Source organism: Papilio machaon, chromosome 18 (assembly GCF_912999745.1).
Source record: "Papilio machaon chromosome 18, ilPapMach1.1, whole genome shotgun sequence".
Lineage (NCBI taxonomy): Eukaryota > Metazoa > Arthropoda > Insecta > Lepidoptera > Papilionidae > Papilio > Papilio machaon.
The window spans coordinates 7,093,605-7,114,014 of NC_060003.1; the positions used below are offsets into that span (position 1 = coordinate 7,093,605).

The window sequence follows — 20,410 nt, forward strand, 5'->3', positions numbered from 1 at the left end:
TCTACCTATGGGATTTCGGACTGCACGTTTATGCGAAGAGAATATTTATTAAGACACTCAAATTCAAAAGAAAATTATTGTTTTTTTTTCTTAAAAGAATGTGAACCCAGCTTAAAATTCCTTTGGCGTGTTGGTTCGGAACATTATGAATCATACGCAATCCGAAGCAACTTGTCGCCTGTCGACTGTCACTTGTCGCCTGTGAAACAATCTCCCAGGTTCATAACCTGTATCGTAAACAAATTCGACATCCTTCACACGCTCGTCCTGAGTTAATGGCGGGAAGCTCTTTTGTTTTTAACTCAAGCTTATAATTAAAACAAAAACGAATCTCTTCGCATTTGGGCAAAGAACAAACACGGATTCAAAGTAAGAAAAAAAAATCTTTTATTAAATAGCCCAAAGAAAAATCTATTCCAATCAAGTACTTTTATAGCACGGCCAGTACAAAGCAACAAAACGCATATAAACATATCAAATTTTATTACTATGACATTAAATTCAAGTTGAAACTACTATAACGGTAAGTATTCATGCGAAACGTAAATCAGGCAGTTTATTATGGCAACATGAGCAAAACTAGCAAGATTTAGTGAAGGTAAGCCGCGCTTGAACCACATATCTGCTCGCATCTCTGGCGCACTTCCAATGTTCATCTTGCTAACTCTCACATCTCTCTTTACAGTCACTTATTATTATTATTATTTATTCTAGATTTTATTAGAAAATTAACTCTTATTTCTTTAACTTATTCAAGTTAAGATAAAGATATTATAAATCTGGCAAACTTTATTACAAGAAAAACAATCCGTGGTTTACATGTTAAAAATGAAAGCGACTTGCAACAAATTGGTACTCCAGTGCCATATTACTAGATGATAACACCAAGTAGACATTTAGTCACGTACTCATTACTAACTTTGTGACACACAAATAATTACAGTAAAAATATAATTAAATAAAACAAAGGAAATAAAAACTTTTTGTTCGATAGTATAGTAGTTTAGAATTGTTACAAAAATTTAACATAGTTATGGCGTTTAGCATTGATTACTTATAAAAATATATGCGTATATTTATACATATGTGTAATTTTAAGGATATTTGTAGCTGAGGCGTCGTCGCGTCGAGGCGAAGGCGGCCGAGCTCTCCTTGGCCTTTTTGGCATACCGAGCCTGGAGCTGGGAGTCTCACACTTTAATTAGATCGTCTTGATCCTATACTTTGGCAAGAGTTGCTGTTCTCACAGATTCATAATGTGTTTTTTTCATTTATGTTCATGGTTATAACGACTTATATCAGAAAAAGATTGAATAAATACTAGTAAACATTTCTTATGACGTGCATTAAGCTTTAAGTTTTGACTACTTCTGTATTCAAAACAAACCCTAAGCAAAACTTATAATTCAACACTTAAATAGCTTAAATATTAATACAAATATAGAAATGCTTATCCAACAGTAATAGCCGGAAGGCGTTGCTTGTTTTGCGAGCAAAGCCGGGCGTCGTAAATAGTGTTAACGTGAGCCGCCCGCATCGGTACGTAGCGCAAATATACTTACAATTTGACGGGAAAGAGGAAGTGCGTCATTCCTGTTTATATTTTTTATTAATAGACGGAATTAATGAATGGATTAAGATCGAGGAAATAGAATGACTAAGATTGTAGTGTGGTCAACACACGTTTAACTGTGTTTGTTGGCTTTCGCACAGAAATAGAAGGTATAGATTATTATTTGTAACAATTTTATTAATTAATTTGAATTCTATTTTTTTCAAAGTTAGTAAAATTTTAAAAGCACTTTCAGCAATTTTCTATTTACAAATGAAAAATACGAAAAATACGTTTCGTAGTAGACTTGCGGAAGGAAAGCTTCGCGTTTTGCATCAACTGAGTCGTATTATTTTGAATTTTCTCAAACATTGTAGCGCTTTAGAAAAGAACAGCATCGTTAGTTACATTTTAAACGTTTCTAAGCAACACTTCCCGACAGCCTGTAATTTAGCAAAGCTGTTTAATTAGCAGAAAAACATTTTTAACTCAGACTCCGTGACTCAGGGACTGGAAATAAGTTACTAGCGTAATGATACCCTCAAGCTATAATATACTTAATTAGCTTGCAATTAGGTAGGATATTGCGTGGAGGAAGTTTCTTAGGATCGTCCTCCGAAGTAACAACGTGACTAATTGGCAATAGTAACGCGACAAATACATCTTGTTTGTTGTACATTGCTGCGTTCGCGACCACCGCTCTTGGAAACAACTCTTATTTAGGAACCGTTGAATTTGATGCTACGCCATTAATTTTCACTTCTCTCGGACAACTTAGTTGTGTAGTAGACTACGCGAAGAAATTTTATAAATATTTAATTGCTAACTTTACAACACATTTAAGAATACAATCGTTTTAATCATTAATTTTCATTAGCGCCGAAGAAGACACAAGCCTCTATGACACTAATGAAATAGGTTATTAATAAAACTGGCCACTAAGTGTCAAGTAAAAAAAAGCATAAAAAAGTTGGCAGAGTGCAAGTAATGTCTTCTTTATTAAGCTCAAGTGGCGTCCGGGGAAAAAGCTTCGGTAATTAAGAGCACAGAGGGTGCCGTTTTGTGGCAATCTACTCGCTGTGTGATACTGTTTTTATTACTGACAACAAAATAATGATTGTTATAAAATTAAGAGATGACATACACAGAATGGGATCATTTATAATTGACTTTGTTTACAGAATAAATAGAAGAACAATATTGTGTGATTGTGAAGTCAGAACACTTATCAACATTAGTGATGTCTATTTATAAATTTAAAAACAAATAATTAAAAATAAACTACTAGATCCTATTAAAATCTGGTATAAAATACTGGCCTCAAAAAGCGATCGCAAGAGAAATATAATATTTGATTAAACTACCACTCCATCAAAGACGTCCCGAAGTCCGTTTCAAATGAATCGGCGGCGAATTTTCAATTTGGTCCGCTGCGGAAATAGATTGTTCTCGGTAAACGGGCGGAAAGCGGCGCGTTTGGCACTAGTGAAAATAAATCGGACGATATTTGAGACACGCCCGTACTCAAACTAGTGTTGTTATTGTTTGTCCGTTCGGACAATGTCGATGAAAATGAATTTTTATTTTCGGAATTATAAATGCTTGATTGACTACAAGCATGTTGGGATAAAAAATAGAAAATTAAACCTTTAGAATTTTCCGCACAAATACTATGAGATGGTATTTTAAAAATAATATAACGTTAAAATTATATATCTTCTGTGTGTCTAAAATAGAGTTGGGCAGTAGTTTACTAGTATAATGGGTTTCTGTAATTTTTTTGACTGACAAAACATCAAAAACGTTATAAATAAAATAAAGCCTGTCATTCATGACATCTACAAGTATGTAAAAATATCGATAATTTCCCACGCTAGCTAATTTAAAGGCAGGACAACACTAGTGATTACTTTGTATGCGAGACGGGAATGTACGCGGCGCTACGGCGGGTAGAGTGGGCATGAATTGGCTACGTCCCATCTGCCAGCCGTCAGCAATGGCAGTCAGCAGTCAGCAGTCGATCACGTCCCCACGCTACCCGGACCGTCAGCACTTGCACGTCGCCCCTCACGCGTAAACTTGGCATTATGTTCCCTAAGTGAGGTAAAGCTTTCCCCGAAATATTGCCAGAATGGCAATAGATTTTCAGTACATTTTTTTATAAAAGTACAGTGTTGTTAGGCGTATATTATCTAAGATGATATCTAGACCACTATGGTCTAGTAAATCACTAATATTCAAAGGTCTTATATTTTGGATAAGTAGTAGAGTATTGATACGTATAAAACACCTTGTTACAAAATTGTTACATTTTTAAATTACTTTAAAATTACACAAGGTTGATGATTTGTTCCCGAAGTCATTAAGAAGTTCATTTGAAAAACAAACATTATACCGATCTTGTAACAGGCTACATGCTTTCAAAATCAAAGCATTTTACGTAACATCCCATGTGTCTATTAATCAGGCGAACAAACAGCGGGGGCATTGTTATAGTGCGGCCTCGGCCGGAAGTGCGCGCTCCGTGACTCATGTGTGGATGTGCCTTTATATTAGGTTCCCAACAGACTAGCACGCCTTTTAAAGCTTTAAACGCGCGATTTTTAAGAACCGTCCGGTTCCATACATGCACACTAACGAGCTCACCATGTAGTCGATCATATTTTAAAAACGCGCGTTACAAAAGCACGCGTTTTAAATCGTCTAGTATGTCCGCGCTATTGTACTGGAGATATAATCACGAATGAGTCAATGGGATTGCTATGTGTTAAATCATTTTGTTAACATAATAAACTAAAACGGGTGTACGAGCTGACCCGTCATGCCTCGTCTGTTTCACCAAATACGTATTATCCTAGTAATATAATAACGTCCGACATTAAACTATTATGAATGTTTCATTCATCAGTTATTCTTTAGGATTGGTTTTCTTGCTTATTGAGATACATTATAGATAGAGGTAAGTTTGTTACAACTTAAATAACTAGCATATAACGTGTAATGTTTATATAAATACTTATTTAACTAGATAGTTCTACTGGTAGTAAATTCTATAGCGAAACCTAGACTTTCACCGTTTTGATTATCTAGGTAAGTAGAAAACGTGTCCCAATTCCATAGTTCAAACAATAGTAGCCCTTCCCGTTTCTCTCAACGGGTTGGCGAACGGCGCAAATTCCGCGACCTTCCAGTCTGTGTGCGTTGCGCGTGACGGATTGAACCCGGGACTGAGCCGGACGGCACTGAACCATTCGTCACCATTGTCCACTGTCAAGGTAAGATGACCTCCTGCTTACACACGCATTGTTCTGTTAGTACTCGGAAATCATAACGTTTGTTCTGAATGTTGTCTATGGTATTTTGTGTAGTTTGTATCATTTATTTTGATGAATCTATTTCGGAATTTGGCAGCAGATTAGAGAAGGATGTTCGAGAATACATTTTGTATAATAATTTAGTTATTGGAAATTACAGATCTCATTCCAATTTAATTTAATACAATGAAAATTTAACTGAAAATTTAATTCTCTTAAAATACGAGATAGCTTTTCTCGGCTATTGAAAAGTTAACTTAATTTTTGGATATTAAAAACATTTAAAATTCTTGATTTGTTCACGTCAAATATTTTCAGATATGTTGCCTGAATTGTTTGGAATCACAGTGTATTGTAATTTAATTATTGAATACGTTGCACTTTTTAGGAGGCCGTCAAAATATATCTTAGAAGCAAAAAAAAATTAATTTAAACAAATATTGTAAGTTTTACGCTTACTTCATACTTGTATAACCTAGTATTATACTATTTTCTGTATTGTGTGCGGTTCAGTGATTGTTATTTCTTTTGTTAACTTTTTAATTATTATTTATTCGTTATGATGATATAATGCCAGTTATAAACAATATTATCAAACTTTTTTTTTTATGTTACATGTAAAAAGAATTGTAACTTAATTACTACGACTACATTCTATGAGTAGTTTATACGTAAAAAAGATTGTAAAAACTGAAAGAAACGCTTGCGAATATGTTTAAAGAATTTAAAGTTTGACCGATACTATTATCAATATACCTAAGTACTAAAAAGCACAAATCAAAACATTACATTAGTATAGTGTTACATTGATAAAATAACTGTTGTCAACATATTGAAAGACACAAGTTGAATTGTATGAGGTGTCAGTTTCCATACATATAATGTAACAACCACACAAACACAGCCAGTCTCAACATGAGAGGACACAATTTAAAATCTCTCTCAAGTGCACTCTACGTCGACGGTTAGGAGCATTCGCGGGGTGTCACTTTAACCCATAACAGTGTCAGTACAAATTTAAAATGACACCTTCATTTGACAGTAACAACAAATGACAAAGCAATTAACACGCTACATCACATTCATACATGTAAATCATACAAAAAGCTCATATCAATTTCTTTTTCTTACGTCTAAAAATTAAAATATTATGCCTCATTAAATTATCCATTGCACAGTAAAGATTGCACTTTAATAAAAACAATCACTATACACGATTAATATGTTCAATACGATTTTGCAAAGGAATTAAATAATCGATAAGTATTCCAATACGTCGCGAGAGAGCGCACGGGCGCCTGTCAGACGGCCGCCATGACACTGGCCGCCACCGCGACATGCAAAAGCTGCGCGCCCTGCGCTTGCGCCGGCGTACGTATTTACATAATCATTATACCTACTTGGTCCTGCCATGCGTGGTCTAAAGGCGAGAGTGGGGACATAACCTATCGATATTTTAAGAGATTTATCGATTTCGATAGAATATTTTTATGCAAGATTTATATGACAACTATTTACTCGTATTATAAAAACACCTATGTCAGGTCACTTAATGAATGTTATTGTTCATTAAAGTATCCTTAACTAAGGACTATGCGTCATCGTAAAATCAATCGTCCTGGTTGTAGAAAACTAAATTAACGTAACCAAACCATACATCTATCTATGAATAATACTAATTCCAGGCTAAATTAAAAGATGACACACATATTGTTAGAAATCATGCCAAAAAACAGTAATGTATGCACAATTTTTTTTTGTGGTAATAGTCGTAACATCTCACATCTGGGTGGTTTCCGCTACGGAAGATTTATCACCAGTGAAAAATAGATAAAAAAAGTTAACCTTTTTTTTAGATTATATTTAGAACGGTACAAAAGGAATGTGAAGCGAACAACATAAAGTTAACGGCATAAAGCTGGTCGTAAAATAAAGTTATATAAAACGTTAAAAATATCGATAATTTTACGAGGGCATCCTTATCAGACGGTCCCAGACAAGCGCGGTGTTTCTGCAATAACTATATATTTACAAATACACCTTTCGTGTGCTTTTACCAGATTAAATACGAGTACAGCATAATTGAAGTCATGTAAAGTGTTATTTTATTTATTAGTATACTATCTGTCGCCCGCGACTTCGTCCGCGCGGAATTACAAAAAAACTTAATAAGCAGCCTATGTGGTCTTCCAGACTATGTTCTACATCTGTGCCAAATTTCATCAAGATCTGTAGAGCCGTTCTGGAGATACCTTCGAACAAACATCCATCCATCCAAACAGTCGCATTTATAATATTAGTAAGATGTTTGTAAATGCAGTATACATAAAAATCTGAATTGAAAAACTGAATATAAGATAAGCACACTCGAGTTAAGTCTAGCTTTAGATGAACTTTATTTTTTCAATACTGTTTATTTTCGAAACTGTCAGAGTATTGAAGATGCGAGGCTAGTCGAGTCTTCATTAATTAATAACGTCAATATTTCTTTTAATTGTTAATAATGTTACGAAGGTTGCATACAATTTTGTTTTCCGATGTTGAAAGAACATTGATGTATCAATTAATTTAAAGTAGAAAAGCTTGTAGAAAACAATTGGTTAATTGCATGTATTGGGTCAGTGACCCGGCGGCGGTGAGGGCGTGTCAGGAGGCAGGATGTTGCCAAACAGATCACTCACAATGCGCACCTACAATGGGTTCGGCTCCCAGTTCATTAATTTGTTGGTGTGCACCGTTCTTTGTGACAACAAACACGTTGATATGTTGATATGAAAAATAGTGGATAATGATGTGAAGCGTGGGCAGTCCTCCCACAGGATGGATCGATGATCTGGTCAAGGTTACGGGAGTATCCTGGATGCGGGTTGCACAGGACGGATCATTGTGGCGATCTTTGTTGGAGGCCTATGCCGAAGAAGAAGAAGAATGGATGATTTCTTTTTAATATAACGGAATTAAAAAAGTGGATATAATTTAAGGCAATATTTTCATATCAAACGTCCACTGGTTCGATAAGAAATTATGTAACAAGAACATGAATATTCATCCAGCGAATTGCGCAAAATGCAATCATAATAATGCAATAAAAACTCTTGCAGGCAATTGAGAAAATGGATAACGCCATTATTTAAACAGACAGACAGACAAATATATCGTGTTGCGTTGTTAACTTATCGCTTGTGTAACGACAACGGTTTTCGAAAGGATCTAAAGGGTTTATGTTTTATATAAGATAAGGTAACTTGTTGTTGATAAATTAATAAACCTAAATGAAATTAAGACGATTAAAGTATAAAAAATTTGCTACAATTTGAAAAATATGCATAAAATTATTATTCAATGGGAAACAGAATTGATTTCAGTTAACCTAATTGAAAACGATGGGAATTTTCGATTTCCCGCCAATTTTAGACTGTCAGAATAACCTAAAAAAATAGCACATAATTAAAAATGGCGAGCGCGTCGCCATCGGAGTTAGATTGGGAATGCAAATTGACAAGAGATTGGCCAAACCAATCGGACAACTGCGTCGCGTTGCATAACACCGCGCCGGAGTTACGGCGTTACAGCAGTCGATGGAATTTCACCGGCTGTAAGCTTAATAGCAGTAAATTTGGCAATTCATGTCCTTTCATCCGAGCTCGGGACGCGCCGTTTAATGCGGGTACATAAAGCAGCGATTGCGACCAACTTGTCTGCAATAAAATGATTATTCAATGATCGAAGTTGGTTACTTCGTGTCGTCTGAGGTTCACATTTAATATATGCGCAAGGTCATTAAGTGACCAAGTAATCTTGCTTGTTTCAGTAATAAGATGTTCGGTAATAGCGTCTATAACGAACATCCTGTACATGAAAATTAAGCAATTTTTTGTCACAAATTATAATGTTGGGACGGATAAAGACTGAAGAAGTATGGATATTGAAAAAAAATGTCGAAACATTTTAAAGTGGTTTATTTTAAGGTTTAATATTTAGATTTTTGTCTTAATGTTTGAAACTGTACAATATCGAAACGTTAACGAACATTGACTCCGACAAGAAAATCTAGTATTATTATGAAACTACTGAAGTATTCGACACCTACGCACTTTGCACAGATGTGAGGAAATTTCAACTCAAAGCATGAGACTTAATAGATTATTTGGATCAAGAGTTGTAGGTACTTGGGCAATACTAACTTTACTCAAAACATAGACTAAACTTAGTATTAGATGTTTCATTACGATTTAGAAAGGTTGTAAGAAATGAGCTAGATCGTTTTAATACACTTTAATGTTTTAAATATTTTTAAAAATTGCGTCTAGATTTTTTTAATTAAAACTTTATATCATAAAATTCTCATTAAAAACTATTAGCTTATGTTTTCTACTCAAACTTAAAGTATAAAACAAACTTGATTAAGTTATAAGTTCGGGCTGTAAAGTTGCAGCGACTTAAAACAACAGATGCTTAACAACAGCGCCCATATTAATTAATATACTTCGAACTATAAAGTTTAAGTTAAAGTTAATCAGGCGCTCGGTTAAGTGAGGTCCGGCAACTCAGCGCGCTATGTAACTTAGGAATAGTGCTGACAAAGAAACGAGAGCTGGGGGTAATGGAGACTGGATGATATATTACTTGCACCGCATCTCGGAGCTTTGTTTGTTTTTGTTTGCTTGTTTATTTGTTAAGTTATTTCAAGCGATTTGCTTACTAAGTTATTGAGAATTTACTAGTACAAGCTAATTAATATTTAAAAGATTTTAATGTTGAGGTGTTTATTATTTAATTATTTAAGCCGGTATGTATATGACTTAATGCTTAATATAACTTAATTAAGTAATTACTTATGTAAAACAGTTGAATTTAACGCTAGAGTACTTAATTAAAACTAAAACTTCTATTGAATTTAGTAGTCTGTTAAGTTTGAGTACGGTTTAAGTGGAAAGTGAAATTGACTAAAGTTAGTAAAGTTGCGAACAAAACCATGAAGTTTATAAGATAGTAAGATATGTTTAAGTGTTCTTTGATGTTCCGATGGTTGGAATTGACTGGTTTCAATGTTCACATCAAAATTAAGATCCAATTTTTTGTGCAGAAAACTTTTAAAAACTATAAATGGACATATTTATACAACGAATTTAAATGTTTTAAGAAATAAAATGTATTTTTAAAGGAAAAGACATAGTGTGAAGTATTTGTAGAAACAATCTTTGCTGTTAGGACGATATAATAACCTCTGTATGTATAGTGTTTGTCAAAGTAGCGTCCAGTTGATTGCAGTCGGTACGCACGGCTTTAGTAATTAAAACGTGGACGAGCCCCGCCGCCGGCAGAGGGCGCACGTGGCCCTTCGCCAATGATAGACGGAGCGAATTGGGTCAATCATTGATTTGAAATTGTTGCAAGTTGATAACGTTCACCGATCATCAACACTATTCATAGATATTTTGTTTCAAAAAAAATATATGGCCAGTATCAGATTTTTGAATTTTAAAATTTTCATCTATTAAAAAATTTAATCAACATAAATGATGATGTGAGTGTAAATATGTATACATTATGCAATTGTAAGAATTGTAAGGTTCCGGCTTTCAATGCGGAATAAATGTCGAAATCCGGCTTGCCATTCAATGTAATACATCAAAATTGAGTAAAAATGTATATTTCTTTTTCAGGGAAGCAAAAACTAAAGAATGGTCGGGGGCGGGCGAGTGCGAGCGAGTGCGGGCCGGGAAGGAGGGGGGGAGAAATTAAATAAAATTGAGCTCAGTAACGAGGCAAAGCCGTAGCTCGCTATTTAATTATGAATTTATGAGCAACGAGCAAAATGCAAAGCTAGGAGGCAGGTGATACACGCACGAGCGGAAGCGGGGAACCGCATAAATACAAAGTTTATATTTTTTATTGCTTTGTATTTTTTTGAATTTACTGATCGTTTTTAAAGTACATTAAGGATAAAATACCGAAATGAAAATTACTGCTGACGATTACTAAAGGTATCTCCAGAATGGCAAAAAGGGACCTCGCTGAAATTTGGCACATATTCGTATGTAGAACATAGTCATTAAGAACATAAAGACTATATTTTTTTTTATTTCCGGGTAAGCGAAGTCGCGGGCAACAGCTTGTATTAATATAAATTTAGTTATGATAAATTAAACGCTTTCCTCGGCGTGATGTAACCGCAGCCTTACGTAGTTGCAACTTCTCTCAGTTTCTGGTTAATTAAGACACTGTTTTGAGTGGCACTTACAGCGAACTAAATAAATAATGGAGCGAGTTGAAGGGCCGGGATTTTGACAGATGCATTATAAAACTCTATTATTTACTAACTAGCTTAATACTGATTTGGTGACAGTTTTGGTCACCATTTACTTGTACCATTAATACGTACCTAGGGTTGATAGTTTAACTCTAGTGGCGAGATTCTGTGTACTTAAAATGAACCGGACGATTGTCGAGTTTCCGTTGTACAAATTGTAAGTTAGTTATTAATGAAGGTAATAACGCTGTAATTTATGTTGTAAATATAAAATGTTGAAAGGTGATTATGTGAAATTATTAATATTGTTGAAATTTCGAATGAATCTTGATTAAGGTTACGTCAAAGTCGTAAGCAATTACCGATTTAATTTGGATATTGTTGGTACATCAGCACATCAATATGCAACCTGTATATTGCACTTAAAACACGAGATCGAATCATAAATTAATTTTCGTAAACCACAATCTGAGACTCGTGTATTCGTTTCAGAAATAATTTTTACGTAACGACGTTACTTAAGTTGTTACCGTAAATAAGAAATCATTATTAAAACTTAATCCCTTTTTTGGTTTACTGGAAATAATAAAATGCAAAATTATGTCAACCTGAGGTTTCATAAAAACAACTAAATTATTTTTTATAATCTATAAGTTTGTATAAAGCAGATTTCCATTGATTTATTGTACTCCTGCATATTTAATTAAAACAGTAATGACCGATAATAAGGGACCTATTTTATATGTGCATTGACGTCTGTGATAAGAATTCTTAACAATAAATCCCTTTAACATTCAATAATAACCAAAGAATCCTTAAATAAAGCCGTCACCAACTAAAAAAATCTTGTATTGCATTGATACTCCGCAGTACAGCACAATGGCCCCATTCCTGGAACGTTGGCACATAATTCTCAACCTCATTTCAATACACAAGTCCCGGCTATAAGGACCAGAATCCCATTCACAAATACTGTACAATTAACACGACGTTACCTACACAATGAGCATGCGATTTCCACTCTTATACAAGGAGTTATTGGTGCTAGAATTGCGTGCAGTGTTCGGTACAGATTCGTATTAATTAGGAATGATGCGATCCAGCGGTCGCGGATTCGATTAATGCATATTAAATCGCACGGTTGAAGTGAGAACTTATTTGATATGGTTTGTGGTTTTTGATTGAATAAATAATACAAGAATAATACCAACATATATTAGAATTAGCGGCCTGAGAATATGATAATATGCAAACAAAGAGAAAATACTATTTATTTATTTCAAACTAGCATTCGCCCACGACTCCGTCCGCGCGTCATTAAAAAAACATAATAAGTATCCTATGTGTTATATCCAGTAGTCTACGTTCTACATGTATGCCAAATGTCATCAAAATATTAGGTCCTTACATATGAAATTGGCGTTTTGTATGGGAGGAACAAAAAGTCGAATATTTTTTAATATAATATATTTAATTATTCAAAGTATGAACCATTATTTTCTATGCACTTTTGCCATCTCATAGGTAGTTCATTGATCCCTTTACTTAAAAAACCAGTCGGACGGGAATCAATAAAATCTTTGAAGGCGATTTGGACTGCCCCATCGGAGTTGAATTTTTTCCCTTGCAAGAAGTTATCCAAATTTCGAAAAAAATGGTAATCTGTTGGAGCAAGGTCCGGGGAGTACGGAGGATGTCTTAGACTTTCCAATTGAAGCTCTTCTAATTTAGTAGCCGTCTGTTTAAGTTTTAAGTTTTCCATTTTGTAAAATGAGTGACGCAAACAGAAAAAAACAGAAGAAAAAAAACAAATGAATGACGGTCATCGAACCACAAATACATGAGTCTATAGCTGTACAAATTTGAATTTGGAATTCCTTACCAAAGAGGAGAAATTCGTGATTAAAGTGGCCAGTACGAAAAACGCCAATTTCATATGTAAGGACCTAATATGTAGAGTCGTTCCGGAGATACCTTCAAACATCCGTCCATCTAAACATTCGCATTTATAATATTAGGAAGATGAGTACAGACTAATAAATCAAATTTTAATTATTTTATAATAATAAAATTATATTTTGTTGTAAAACATCAATAAATAATATATACATTGAAAATTAGCTTTTCTTGAAAATATATTGTATAAATAACATATTTATCGATTTCTTAATGTTCAAACACGGATTAGTTAACGATTTAAGGACATTGTAACTTCATAGGATCAGCCAATCGGATTACATTAACATCGCCACGTATTCTGTACAATCTAGTCTAAATTACTGCAAACTGCGGCTTAATACTAAACATGTCGCACCAAATAGACTCAGTACAAGGTACACGGTATGTGGTCCTTATTATATATCACTTTAGGACCATCTAAAATTGTTATGTGTTTTTTATAAGAGAAGGGGGCAAATAAGCGACGGGAACATCGAGGTGATCAACGACACCAATGGACATTCGCAACACCAGAGAATCTGCAGATGCGTTGCCGGCCTTTATGGAAATGGTATGCTCGCTTCTTGAAACATTCTTCTTCTTGTTATGTGCAACTATTATCCTAACCAAGAAAATAGATCTTTAGAATAAATCGTTACATTTTTATGTTTGTTTCAATTTGTTCTTATAGCACTATAACTATAATATAATAATAAACGAAAGTAGAGAAAGTTTACCACTATCGTAAACATAAACTAATTTAAAAACTTACCCATAGTTTTCATATTAATAAATCTTAAACCTTACGTGAAACACGATGACATAAAATTTAGTCATGTGCAAAAACCTATTACTTGATTTGTGTGTAAGAATAAGTTTTTATTATTATTGACCGATGCTTGTAAACTATTATACAGCCAGACAAACAGACATGCGGAATGCACGACGGCGCCGCCCTCTACCGTCTGCCAATTGTCGGCATCTAGATCGCGTAAGTCTCAATTTAAAGTGATGTATATATTTATAGGTATGAAGTTAACATAGATAAGATAACATAGAAAGATTTTAAAGAAATACACACAAGGAGTATTAAATTTAAATTGAACGTATGGCAAAGAATCGGACAGAACTAAAATCTTTAAGTCTAAGTTAGTGGTGACTTGGCCACATTCAACCACGCTGGCCCATTGTGGTTTGGTTGACATCCCACATATCTTTGAATTTCTTCACAGATATGCGCAGATTGCATCATGATTTTCCTTCACCGCAAAAACGTCGGATAAATGTACATAATGTAAATCGAAAAATACATTAGTACATGGCGAGATTCGAACCCAGGACCTGCAGATTACAAGTCAAGTGATTAATATCTGTGTTTCGTAATAAAGTTTGATAAATTATTTTGATCTGACTCATAGTTTCAGATATCGAACGTAAGTAACTGTATCGTTCTTGTTTGTTGGATAACAAATTGAACGGCACAAAATTGCACTATGCTCGAATTTCACCCACAAACGGCAAATGACCGGCTGGAATAAGCAGATAACAGTAAAACCAAAACATTGCGTAAATCAACCTTTATGACGTCATAAAGCCGGTCCCATAAACCACTCGATTACAAGTAACGGAGCGGCCACGAGCGCGGACAATGAACACTATCTTTACCTTGATCGATGTCTAATGCTTGTAATTATATTAACATTGAATTTATAATTCTATAACACCATGTGTATAAACCCATAGCTAGAGAACGTTTTATAAGGCTTTGTAAAATAACTTATAAAAATTAATTGCTACGGCGATTAAAACAGACATTTTTTATACGTTCGTAATATAAAATGATTGATCTAAAACACGACAAACATTACTTTTGGATCTGTATAAATACATTATTAAAAGTAAATAACATTTAACCAATGTAAATACAAACAAAAATGTATTTAATAAATGTAAGCAAACATCGGTGGGTTAACAAAAATGTTATTAATTCGCAAATTGGATCGCTCCGCAAACTGCAATGGATAGGTTGGTTAACGCGCGGGCGGGCGGCGGGCGCCGGGTCAGGCGGTGAGTCGGGCGGGCGGCGGTTCGGGCAAACATCATCTCCCGTTAATGTTTAATTATATCAATTCGGATTTAACCGTAACCGCAACGTTTGTAGACTGCGGTTAAGCCGGTTAATGAATCTTACGGACACTTCAATTTGTGATTAGTTTGGATTAACATTGAGTTATCAAACAAACTTGTACATTGGGTACAGAAAGTGGATAGCAATTTTCTTTTTTGGTATCTGAAGCTTTGACTAAACATTGACCAAGCTTATTTTTTATTACTTGTTTCATAAATAATTGCAATAATAATAATAGACAAAGCGATATTATAGCCCCTTTTTATATAGACTTTATACCATTTTGTAGATTTTTTGGTCGTGTATAAATTAATAATAGTTTTTGTAAATAAAATATGTTAGTCTCAAAAAATATTTAAATAATTTACTTATTTCTTGTCTGCCTTCGTGTTTTATTCTTACTAGTGAGTACGTACTAAGTTATACTATAAAGCATTCTATACACGTATTCTTTGGTGTATGTGGGCACAAGTTTTGTCCCCTCGGAGGGTTCAAATCCTTGCGGTTGTGGCCGCGGAGCTCTGTGACGTCAGTATGTAACCGCAGCCCGCCTGTGAGGTAACGTCCTTCTCAGATAGTTACGGGGTTTGGTTAATTCTATGATAGTTTTACAGTGATGGTAAATTCGTTTATCGATAAAGGGAAAATGTCCAAATCATTTTTTTTTAATCCAATAATATAATAATTATTGATCTATTCCCTTTGAAATTATTACATACGTTAATTAAAAAAGACATCAAAAGAAACGCATTAACTTACGAAAGTATTTCATGAGGTCTATTCATACGTGTCATTTAATGACACATGTGATAACATACGGGCGTACATTCAAGCAAGTTAGTGCAAAGCGAAGCGAGACGTAATGTATGCGAACGCACGCCCGTGTGTTCGTGACGTGCGTCAACCACCGTAGTGTATGTTTGCTCCATTCATTAACCCATACTTTTCATGATGCAAATGTAAGTAGATTTTTTTACACAAAAATATCCTTTAACACTGCCTTTTAGTAGAAAATTAAATCAATCCGTGCTCTGATTTTCGATCATTGTAATAAAAAAAGAAGAATCCAAACCATAAATAAGTTCTCGACTTGATACTAACGAGAAGTGGCGTTGAAAACGTCAAAAGAATGTCATATATATCGATATCGATATAATAGTTTGGCGGTTAATTAAATAGTATTTCACGAGGTTCATCCTCGTCCCATTACAGCGAGTTGCAGACCCAGTCAAGCTTAATACGATTTAGTTTTTTAATTTCTAAGTTGTAGTTTAACTTAATTATAGTTATTTAATAAAACAATAGTTCATAACTACTTTTGTCGTAAACAAGTTCCAACAGAATTCAATCCAATCGATATCACCGGCACATCACTAGCCGGCACTCGTCGCGAGTGGCAGCATAACGATCTCGATAACGAGCCCCGCATTGTTACAACCACCACCACTAGCTTCCAATGCAAAGCGATCGACGTTGCAAAGCTTATGTTGCTTTAAAGCGCTTCCGTACTCAACTCTACAACATTATTTACAGTGTATAAAAACAAAATAGTAAACAATACTCAATACCATACCTCATATGTACTTTAAACCGTTTTAATAGAAAATAATAATTAAAAAAAATATTTGTTTCCACTGAATTCGGAGTACGTATAGTACGAGATTCATCTATTGGGAAAGTATTTTAATTACAGCATCTAGTCCGGCCCTGGCGCGCCTAGCGACCGCACATGTTGCCAGTGTTTGGAACTATTTAATGAACCATCGTATTGGAAACTATGCTCGTTGTAAGTTTTTCTATATTGAATTAAAAACGCAAATTCTAGGATTACTTTTGCGAGGCATACCAGTCCTAGCAAAATCTTGCTTCTTACTAATAACTACGAATGTTTATATGGATGGATGTTTGTTTGAAGATATCTCCGGAACGGCTCAACGGATCTTGATGAAATTTGGCACAGAATTAGAACATAGTCTAGAAGAACACATAGGCCACTTATTAAGTTTTTTTTTAATTCCGTGCGGACCAATTCGCGGGCTAAAGCTAGTATTTATATAAATTTAAAATTAAAATCTCTACTATCTTTAATTGCACTATAATGCTTACGTTTTGTTCCCACGTATAATACTCTACAATTAACTAAAGTTACGGTGATGAAAGCTAGTAATAAAGTGCCCAGTGAATGCATCATCCAATGCAGAGTTTGTTCATTACGAGAAGCGGGCAGTTGTTCCAAACGCAGCGTTGTACAATGAACACTATTGTACGACTGCAAGGGACCGTGGTGGTCGTTAATTTGAATAGTCGTGAATCCTGGTAGATAGTAGGCCTACATTACATCTATAATTAAAATAACGTATCCATGACTTGGTAATAAAACGCACTGTAATATAATATTTTTTCTTAATAAATCTATTAATGAATCTTAATAAAGTATAAGAATCTTTTAGCACTCTAAATGTAGATGCATGGCTGTGCATTCATCATTCATTGCGTGGCTGGTATTCAGGTCGCGGCGAGGGCGTGGTACCCGCTGCTCAATGGATGGCAATAAGACACATACAACTAACAATATCACTTCCTGATTAACTCACTATGCTTTGAGTAAATTGAGCTTAAAGCTCTTTCGAAGCCAAATCTTGTAGTAGAGATGTATTTTCGCAATTTTAATTGAATGACATTTTTATAACAAGGTAAAAAATAAATATAAATCCACTTCTTTTCGAATGATGGCTGATTAAATCAATGACAATTCGTAACAGCGCCATCTAGTAGAGTCGCATACTAAACTCCTGTATAAAGCAATTATTCGTGCTGTGGGTCACGACTTCTCGATTAGAGCGACCATTATTAATTGGTCATTGAAATAACGCCATTGTAAGTCTGCAGCCGGATGTCCGGATGAACGACGTTGAATGTGAGGCGCGGCCGCCGGCTGGAGCCGTGTTAACGTGGATTAATAGACGTTAGTCAAATTTGAATGTGTTACATTTAAATGCAAATTAACATTTGTTTATACTTTTTTTTTTCTTTGGAATTCATTATTGAATTCGTTGTTATTATTGTTAAGTTCGAGTAACACATAGCGATATCGTTTGTTATGTGTGTTTTTTTATTGATCCCTGTGTATTTCTAACTTAGATTCTAGATGGCGCTTATTTATTACTTTAAAATATTCTTGCTTGATCAAAACAATAAGTTTACTGACGCACTATTTTAATTCGCATTCATAAAAAATAGGTTATACCTCAGTATTTGTCTTTATCTTATTGCTATCTTTTAGTTTTAAGTTTATAATACTGTTAAGATAACATTTATAACGACTTACCTGTACGGCGTCGTCGAGACAGCGGCCCCAGGCGTCGCTGCGGTCGACGAGCGAGTTCCAGGTGTCGGCGAGCTTGGCCACCTCGCGCCGGATGGAGCGCGCCAGCTCGCGCGCCTGCTCCTCCGCCGACCTGTAGCCGCGCGAGTCGCCCTCGCTCTCGCGGCTCGCTGCACAACACACATACATACAATCTTAATATAGTTATGTCTGATAATAATACATAATAAAACGTACATGTATTCTTCTTAGAAAACGTATAAGATAATCTTAAAAAAAAAGAATAGAAGGACGTGTAGAGTTTGGCTTGGAATCTAATCTCAGTTAGCTTAGATCAAAATACAGACAATCTTATTTATTGAATAAAGTGTTGTATTTCCAGACTGCTATTTAAACTCAATATAAAAGAACAGATTTCTTTCTTCATATAGTCGACTGTCTCAAAGGAGATAAATAGAGATCTCAGAATAATTTCCAACCGACTGAAATGGTATGAAATATTAAGCTTACAACAAACAGTACATAATATGTATGTATTTGAGATACATTCAGCAAACTTATGTCGGTATTCGAATCAAAGGCAGCGTCTTATGCAATATCTCTTTGTTCTCGGCGGCCATATTGCGCGCCTCCGCGAAAAAGGCGGGAATTTAATAATTATCGCGTAACTTCCGCTTCGCAGCATCCTGCGCCTTGCAAAGCCTTCGCTATGAAGCCAGCTTGTGTATCCGTGTTTGTGTGTATGTAAGTGTACGCTTTGAGGCGCAATAAAGCGTGTTCACCATATTTTATAACGATACCATTTTATTATTTCTTTCATAATATAAATGTTGTTTTATTCTAAAGAAATAATTTAATGGTTACAAAGTTACTCAGTTGAATATGGACGTGAATGTTTTGTCAACACTTCATTTTTATACAGTTTTTCATTTGAACAGAAACTATATGATTTTAAATCTTTATACTTAGTACATGATATTTTTTGATATGTGAACATTTTTTTTACAATAAACAACAAATTTTCTCTCATCACTCGCCGCAAATAATTATTTTGATCCTTACCTACTATTACTTGAGGTTGATTTTTTTTAATTAAATTTCCTGCGAGTAGGTATCATTAAACCGACGGCAAGTGAAACGTATCGAAAATTAATAGCACCTTTGATAGTGCAGTCGGGGAGCACGGGGTGGGGCGGGGAGGTGTGGGCGTGGTCAGGTATACTGCTATGTTTTAATGGTGTAATTATGAAAAGAAATAACATTTTTTCAACGTTTTCAACTAATCATAGTCTTCAAAATTGTGTATATTTTCAAAATAAATGTAAAATAGTCTTAGATTCATTAAATGGTGAAAAAGGAACCCCTCAGAGTTGATTCAGAATTGGCGATCTACAATTTGTTACTGTAACAAAGTTGGTATTATTATAAGGAACCAGATTAAATCCAGGTTAAAAAATTGTTAGAACATAAATTTTCATCATGAATTATTTTTCGTTCGAAATTAAATACACTTTTTTGCAAGCGTAATTATTTTCATTCTGGCAGCGCTGTAAAGTGAATGCAGCCACTCAAATATTGTACAAGACATTTCAATGATATAGTTTGTACATTTTCAGAAACTGAGAATATATATTCTTCTGCAAATCTAGTTTTGAATATAAAGAATTTAATTTACAGATCTGAAAGACAAATGTCTTGATCTGAAACATCTTTTGAATTTCCAAAATTGGAAATTCAAAATATGTTTAATACGATCAGTGACATTTTTCAAATATTGCACTGCGTATGTATTTTTCCTATTAAATTCCGTTATTTCGCTGTTTAGTTTTGTGTAATTTGTGCAACAGTATTTTAGACTATAAAATTCCTTAGTCCTTCCTTAGTTACAATCAAATCTTTA

At 34.5% G+C, this 20,410-nt stretch overlaps 1 protein-coding gene across 1 annotated transcript in view; it reads right to left on the minus strand.

Annotated features, from left to right (window-relative positions):
- The window catches only part of LOC106711688 (dystrophin), a 59,070-nt gene that overhangs the window by 21,861 nt on the left and 16,799 nt on the right, over window positions 1-20,410 (minus strand). The window contains exon 6 of the mRNA XM_045682059.1: window positions 18,514-18,680. Within this exon, the coding sequence (XP_045538015.1) occupies window positions 18,514-18,680 (167 nt within the window). The remainder of the gene's footprint in view (window positions 1-18,513; window positions 18,681-20,410) is intronic.